The sequence below is a fragment of the Hibiscus syriacus genome, unplaced genomic scaffold, assembly GCF_006381635.1.
Source record: "Hibiscus syriacus cultivar Baekdansim isolate YM2019G1 unplaced genomic scaffold, ASM638163v2 tig00001732_pilon, whole genome shotgun sequence".
NCBI classification, from domain to species: Eukaryota; Viridiplantae; Streptophyta; class Magnoliopsida; order Malvales; family Malvaceae; genus Hibiscus; species Hibiscus syriacus.
The window spans coordinates 387385-395874 of NW_024061886.1; the positions used below are offsets into that span (position 1 = coordinate 387385).

General features: G+C 35.6%; 1 protein-coding gene across 1 annotated transcript; it reads right to left on the bottom strand.

The window, feature by feature from the left end:
* Nucleotides 1-1999: 1999 nt before the first annotated feature.
* On the bottom strand, nt 2000-3070 carry LOC120133437 (glutathione S-transferase F9-like). The gene is made up of 3 exons (XM_039150017.1): nt 2813-3070; nt 2685-2733; nt 2000-2601 (listed from the first exon to the last, which is right to left on the bottom strand). The coding sequence occupies exons 1-3, from the start codon at nt 3053-3055 to the stop codon at nt 2147-2149; spliced, it is 747 nt and encodes a 248-aa protein (XP_039005948.1). The 5' UTR covers nt 3056-3070; the 3' UTR covers nt 2000-2146.
* Nucleotides 3071-8490: the final 5420 nt, after the last annotated feature.

An 8490-nucleotide genomic window follows, 5' to 3' on the forward strand; every position in this document is an offset into this window, starting at 1 on the left:
TAATGGACTTACAAAATCGTTTATAATCATTTAGTCTTTTGTTGTTGTTACAAAGAACCGATTTTATCATTGTTTTAAATTCTAATCGGCTCAATAACCTCCAAACCGGCTTGCACGGATAAATTAATTATGTGTGCAACGCAACGGGTATGAAAAAACGCACCGTCTAAAATCGGTGAAAGTAATATTTTCAATCTTGGAACCATGTTTGTATTATTCGATGCATTATCAAAGGATATAGAAAAAACTTTATTTTCTAATTTATAAAGACAAATTACCCTTTTTAAAAGTGTAAATAAATTAGTACCGGTATACGGCTCACCGAATAATTCAAACGCGAATTTTCTTTTCATCATTTGCCAATTATCTTGATCTAACCAATGTGACGTAACGGCTACAAAAGAATTTCCGGTATTATGAGGGGAACTCCAAACGTCACATGTAAGCGACACACCATAACGGTGTTCTTGGAATCCTAAAATCATTTTTTCCCTCGCCGTACGCCACATTTTTATAGCATCTCTTCTAAGGGTAGTACGACTTACTTGAGTATAACGTGGTTGCATTAGTTGTTGAATTGTTGTCGTGAAATCTTCATCATCAAAGTGGTCGAACGGCAATGCTTTTGTAATCACGAACTTTGTAAACGCTTCTCGTAATTTTTCGTTGTCGTAAACAAAAACACCACCTTACGGTGTAAGATTTGATTGACTAGGATCCGATCTTGAGCGAAGTGCCTTGCATGATTTTGTCAAATAGTTCTTCAACGTTGTGTTTCCTTCCGATGCAAGAAACTTTAGACAAAGTTTACAACGCCCTCCTCGAGCCATTTGACATCTCACATAAATCGTAGTGATCCCAAATATCTTTGTTTCGAGTGTGTTCGATCACTTTCACGACTTCAAGGTTTCCCCCGACGGAAGATTCAGCCGTGTTACTCATGATGAACAAAAAATTACAAAAATAAAATTTGAGAGATGTTTAGGTGTTGTGTAATAAGATTTAAGAAAGTTGTAATCAACCAAATACATCCCCAACCTATTTATACATGTTTAGGGTGGTAAAATGGTAATTTTTTAAAGAAAAAAAGGTCAAAAACGGTCACAAAACCCCCCAACGGCTATATTAACGGCTAGTTTTTTAAACCCAGACCAATTTTTTTTCCGGATAAAAACCGATTTTAACCGGTTTTTTTCAAACCGGTTTTTTATCTGGTAAAAAAACCAGTCTAGGTTTTTTTCTCCAAACCGGTTAAAATAACCGGTTTAAAAAAATCCGATCCGGTTAAAAAAAACCGATTTTTCCCAAATCTGATTTCGGATATTTTTTTCGTAAAATCGGATATTCAGATTTTTTGTGCACCCCTAATTGCAAGTGGAATTAAATATTAATTGAAAATTTATGGCAATAACAAATCACGTTAAATGAATCAAAATGCATCCGTCTTGGCCTTGGCCTTGGCCTAGGCACTAAGCTTTTTTCATATATAAAATTCCAACCCTAGAACTTTGAACTTTGAACTTTGAACTTAACTGCTCAAAGACTCGAAGCCGTGGCCTGACAACATACTTTTTATGATAAATCCTTCTTATACCGAGGGGCTTTCTATTTCAAACAATGTTTTGATATATATATTTCTTCATTTTTTTCTCATGTGCATATACATTAAGCAGAGTCGGTAACTTAACTTGAAAATTAATCTATTAAATTTTTAAGTTATTCAAGTTTTATTTTATAACTTAATTGAACGTGTCCCAACAACTAGAAAATTTTTATTTGGCTCTTGCAAGAGATCAAGCAGTAGCTATAATCTGGAGGAGTTAACAATTGAGGCACATAACTTCCAATGAACAATGTTCAAGCCATGCGGTAATTTGAGTAACATGCACTGTGGTTTAACAGTTTAGGAAACGAAAATGAATGGCGAGTGATATTAGGACCCCCTGAACCAGGAAAACGGAATACACCATTATTTGGTTTCTCCAGTAGATTCACCGTCTAAGGTTAAGAGCACTGAAACCCATATTCACCTTTATTCATAACATCAAACACAGGACAACACAGCTGTAACCATAGAAACTGAGTTCTAAGAACATTTATTCAAACTGTTAAAACAAAGCAAAAAAAAAAAAAACCCCATCACTTGTTAGACCGGAGCAGGGTAGAGCTGGAGAACCTTTTGCCAAGATGCTCGGCTGCTGATATCGTTCCACCAAGCGTTCACATGCTTCCTGCTGCTGATCATGTACTCCTTACCGATCTGACCTACCAAGTACTGAGTGAACGGTAGGTGGCTAAGGTCGGCCAGGCTGAAGAAATCACCCGCCAAGTACTTGCTCTTCGACAGCCTCTCCTCGTAAATATCCAGCACTCTCCCCAGCTTCTCCTCGCTCTCCTTTATCAGCTTCTCGTCTCGAGGGAACCCCAGCTTGGATGAAAACAGCACTTGAACGGTGAGATTGTAAACGGGTGGATTGAAATTGTGTGCCTCCACCTCAAGCCAATTCTCCACTTGCCCCCTTTCCTCAATCGTCTTTCCCAGCAGATCAGTCCCTTGTGATTTGTATTTCTCTGAATAGTACCTCATGATCGCACGGGATTCTGCAACTCCCAAATCGTCAAAAAAAATCATAATTTCTAGAGAAAAAATATCGGGGGAGAAGATAAGGTATCGTCTAATTTACCATATAAAACGTAATCTCCATCTTGAGTGACAGGAACTGTTCCAAAAGGCTGCAAAGAAGACAAAGAAGATTGATTGTAAAAACATGAAATTTGAGTGAGAAGATGGAGGTTTTTTTGACAAAAGTACCTGCAACTTGAGGAATTCAGGGGCTTTGTGCTCTCCTTTAAGCAAATCAACAGGGACTGTCTCGAATTCGATCTCCTTCTCGATCAGACATGCAAGCACTCGCTTTGGGGAAGCAAACGCTGAGCCGTAAACCTTCACAACCATTGTTGGCCGACTGTGTTGAATCGGAACTGTTTCACGGCGTATTACCAGAGTATATGGCCCCTTCAATTTATAGAACCGGGATAATGCTATTTTCTCCATTTTGTCCCCACTGTTGGTAGGTGGGACCTAGCTGAGCTAATCCAATGATTTCACATATTTAGCTCTCACTTACGCTCTATTCTAATCAACTTTTTAAAATATTTTATTGGAGTAAAAGATATCTTCTAGAATCATAAAAAACGTCATTTTCGTTTTAGGATGATAATTCTAACGTATACAATGTATCACATTTTGGCAAAACTTTCACGATAATGCAAGTGGGAAACTTTATTTCCAAAATAATGTTGTAATGAGATTATTTCTTTAAATGGGGCGATTGCTATAGGTGACATGCATTTCTTGGCGTCTTCAGCAGGTGTTGGATGATCTCTCGGCGTCTTCAACTTCTCCTGTATGTACGAGCTGCGACACTGCATGCTGCTGGAAGTGGGAGCTCTGCAGGTGGGCATGGACGTGAGAAATCATGGGTGAGCAGAGAAAGTTGCATGTGGGGGGGCCCTGGACGTCGACACTGCATGCTGTTGGGAGTGGGAGCTCTGCATGTGGGCCTGGACGTGGGAAATCACGGGGTGAGCAGAGCTCTGCATGCTGCGTCTTCTTCACATGCATATGGGGTGCCTGGACGTTGCATGTGTTTAAAGGATTTCTCAGCGTCTTCTTCACATTGGGGGTAGGATTTCTCGGCGTCTTCTTCACATTGGAGGGGGATGTCTTGGCGTATTCTTCAGCCCACATGCACGAGACGGGTTCGAAACATGTTTATAAGAGAGTGCTCGACTTTAGGCAATTCATTTTGAGATTTCAATTACGGAAGCAAAGAGAGTGAGAGGATATCGATCATAAGAAGCAAAGAGAGTGAGAGGATATCGATCAGCGTCGTCAAAAAATTGAGGTAATTTTAAAACTCAAGCCCTAATCTCATTTTCTTCTTGTTTTAAAGGTTTAGTGTTTAATATGGATCTCATAATTTTCGTTTTATAATTTTATTAATTTTGTGATTATATATTGTTACATACTTTGAAATAATGATTTATATGTTGTTACATAATTTGAAATAAGATTTGGACCACTTTGGAACATTGTAAAGTTATAGGGATCGTTTTGCAAAATTTGAGGAATTTAAGGAATAAGATGTAAATTATTAAAAGTTGGTATACTATGCTGGAATTTAGTATTAGTATGCTTAATTGGTTTAATTTGAAAGAATTTATAAATTTAGGGATTAAATTGCAAAGTTTGAAAATGTTAAGAACCAAATAGTAATTAGGAAAAGAATATTGTATTAAATTAGAAAGTAAGGCTTGAAAATTCATGTGAGTAGAAATGATGAGTAATATGTCAAACGAAAATAAAGTAATTACCGATCTAAGTTACACCTGCAAAGGTTGATCGTTTTAGCTTTGAAGTTTATTTTTATTTTTTATTAAAGGAGGTTATTGTTCATTATTTGAATAAAACAATTTAATATTTGAGTGTAATATTTAAATTTTTTGTCTAGATTTGTTGAAACATGGCAGAAGAAAATGTTCTTTTGAGGCTAGATTGTCAAATCATTTCGAGTCATTTGGGAGAACTGGTAATATGATCTACTTATTTTTTAGTTGAGAACGGTGAATTAATTCTAATTATATGGATTAACAAATTGCATGATGACGAACAACGAGTCTTTCGTCCTCGACTTATCAACTATTAGATGCCAGATCAACGTATAGTCGATAATTTGAAAATAGTAGGTTTTTATGATGTCGCTTTTGTAAGAGAATTTTGCTTGGTCCCCGGTTTGATCAGTGCATTAATTGAACGGTGGAGACTAGAAACTCATATTTTTCATCTTCCATGTGGTGAATGTACGATCACTTTGGAGGATGTGGCTTTACAACTCGGTGTTCCTACAAATGGAATGACAGTGGTGGGAAATACCGATCTTAACGTGTTTGCAATATGTGAGCGTTACCTTGGGAAGGTACCACACAAAGATTTAACAAAAGGGTCACGACTGAGATTATCCTGGTTGACAAATGAGTTTAAGCTCGATCCTCATTGTAGTGAGCAAGACATTATATATGCAACTCGAGCATATATATTACGGTTGATCGGCGGAATCTTGATGCCGGATAAATCCAATAATCTTGTCCATATACAATATCTTCCGTTTTTGGATAACTTCTTTATGACCCGTCAATATAGTTATGGATCGGCAATATTGGCGTTCTTGTATCGCGAGATGTGCAAGGCGTCATTACTTGTAAATGATGCGTATACGACTGAAATCGTTGGATGCGCGATGTTATTACAATCGTGGGCGTGGTACAAAATTCCATGGTTAATATTGATTAGCCGAATTATTGTTGGCTTTCCTCTTGCTGGAAGGTAATTTTTTTAATTTATAATATTTGATCTTAAATTAAATAAAGAATATTACATCAATAACAATAATTACAGAATTTTATTTTGATTGGTATACATATAGAGGCATAAAATAGAAAGAACGGGATTGACGCACAATAACATGAAAGAGTTTAGGTTTAAGATTGACATCAAATGCAAAGTTGAGGTATATATAAAATTAATTAGCGAATTTATTTTTTATTATATTTATATTATAATATCGTTCTTTATTTATTTTGTTGATTTTTATAATTATTTAATTAAATAATAACTATATAATTTTGTTTTGTAGTTTATTTGGAGGCCTTACGATGATGGAGAAATTATGTCGTGTGTACCGCAACATGTCTGGGAGGGTTGTCAATATTGGTGTGCTGTTACACCATTGATCCATTTCGTATTTGTGGAGTTCCAATTTGCCGATAGAGTGTTGAGGCAGTTCGACTTCCACCAACCTATTCCAGTCATTCCGGAGAATTATGACGCTCTCTACAAATTAGACGTGCGAGGTAGGGTCGATGAGGATTGGTCGGTGAGGCATGCTAACCATATCAATCATTGGAACAACAGGAGGTTCAAACTTGTCAACACTCACTCCCATACAAGCGGATGACTTTGACTTCCAGAGTTCGGATTACCTGAATTATTTTTGGGAACATGGAAAGCCGTTCCTGACAACGAACAGAGAAAGACGACAATTTATAGAGTATACGAAAAAATTTGGTAAACCCGAGAAACCAAGAAGGACTAGGAGTTCTTCTCACCGTGGAGCAAAACAAGAGGCAATGAATACTATCCCACCAGAATCTTTTGATCACACCAGATCATTTAGTTAAGTGGTTGGTGATTCTGGTGTTACGCCCTACACTCTCAGCATGTTCCTCATCAATCACTCATGTTCTCTCCTATATTTAGGGCAACAAATGATTTTGATCAGATGATATCTATGATGACAAGTACGATTATTTGTCCTCAGATGGGAGAACACAGTGGTGGTGGGCAAATATTTACAACACCGAAACCTATGCCCTCGATGAATGAGCAGGTTGGTTATGATGAACAAACTCCTGAACAAGTGCAACGACCACAACGAAACCGACGTGCGCCTCAACATTATTACTCAACAACACCCCAACACCGTCAAGAGTTGTAATCATTATTCGAATTATTTGTATCAAATTGAAGTAATTGAATCGAATATCATTACTATTAAATTGAGTTTTTTACTACTAAATAATTATTAGTAATAATTATTAAATTAATAATTAGTAAATCATTATTAGTATCATTATTACTAATCATAAATTTAATTAGTAATCATTACTAAATCATTAAATATCAAATCATTACTAAATCATTTGTATCAAATCATTAAATTATTATTATTAAATCATTAGTAGTTAAAATTTAATAATGATGAAATCATTACTAAATTTTACTAAATTATTACTAATCATTATTAAATTTTACTAAATTATTAATAATATTATTAGTATCATTATTACTAATCATTATTAGTATCAATCTACTTCTTCCTTTGTTCGAACTTTTTTCTCCTTTTTTCCCCGAAATAACTCTCGAACATTTAAGCTTTTCTTTTGTTCTTTGCTAACTTCTCCCCGAACTCACACTCACTATCCCAAACACCCATATCCTCCTATTTATAAATCATATTCAGTGCATTAACAACACCATTATTGCTTGACATGCGCATATCATGGAGTGATTATTGCATTAACAACACCATCTCGGCCCCCATGCAAAATTTTCTTTTTCATTATTGCGTTCATTATTGATTCTCTTTTATAAATTGTATGTTGATCTTGTCACCTTTCTTTGGCAATGCTTTTGTTTTGTTTAGTGCTGGCCCGACCCTACACTAATATAATTAACGTCATTGTTAAATTACAACCCTATCTCACATGGTTTCGGTTTCTTGTTTGTTGTAAACTTAATGGTAGCTAAAACACATGAAAGACGTCGAGATATCTAACGAGCATAGAAATTGTTTTGAAGACGCCGAGAGCTCTAAGTTGCATGCAAAGACGCCAAGATATCCTACTATGCATGGAAATTGTGTTGAAGATGCCGAGACATCCCTCGAACAAATGCAAAATTGTTAAGACGTGTGCAATCTGCTGAAGACGCCGAGAGATGCATGTCACCTGTAGCAATCGCCCCATTTGGGGAAATAATCTCATTACAACATTATTTTGGGAAATAAAGTTTCCCACTTGCATTATCGTAGAAGTTTTGCCATCACATTTTATGTATTAAAAATAATATTAATGTATTACGAACTAATGGATCTTAATAGTGATATATGATATACGTTAGAATTATCATCCTAGATGTTTATCGGTAATCAAAGAAAATTTTAACAATGTCAAATAATTGAAATTCTTTATAATAAATACTATCACTTCTAATCACTTTAAATTAATAAAAGGATAAACTACAAAGTTGGTCATTAATATTTGGGCAAGTTTCTGTTTTCCTCACTGAAATTTCAAAAGTTACAAATCGATCATTAACATTATCGATTGGTTACAAACTGGTCACTAGACATTAACAACCTTTAATAAGTGTGACGGAAAATACAATTGGTGTATTAACTGCTACATGGACTAAAATAACTGGTTTGACTGAGACCCAAAAATCCTTCAACAATCACATTTTCTCCTTTTATACAAAAAAAAAAAAAAATCCCTGTTGAAGGTTTTTGGTGCTCGTTGCCTTCTCTTGTTAAAGAGGAAGAGAATCAGATTCATTCGCCTCTTCTCCTCTGTTCTCTATTCCTTTTTCTTCTTTTTAAACGATTATAATATTTTCATTCGTCTCAAACACGCTCTGTTCTCTTGAAACAATGAAAACCACGGATTTGGGTGTTTTTTAAACCCTAGAAAAAAGCCTTTCTTTTATTAAAAAACTTCATTTTTTTTCAGTCATGAGCGAGAGAGTTCAGGTGTTTGACGGTAAGAAAAGTAGAGTTTTCTTTATATGTGATTTAGGGTCTCAATGGAGTCTCAAACAGAATGATTTTCATCATGGTGGATTGTTTGCAGTCGTTGGTCAAATGGGAATAG

Coding starts and splice junctions, on each gene's coding strand:
- LOC120133437 (XM_039150017.1), bottom strand. CDS start 3,055: ATGGAGAAAATAGCATTATCCCGGTTCTATAAATTGAAGGGGCCATAT. Junction 2,734..2,812: donor CTGAATTCCTCAAGTTGCAG/GTACTTTTGTCA, acceptor TCTTCTTTGCAG/CCTTTTGGAACAGTTCCTGT. Junction 2,602..2,684: donor TGGAGATTACGTTTTATATG/GTAAATTAGACG, acceptor TGGGAGTTGCAG/AATCCCGTGCGATCATGAGG.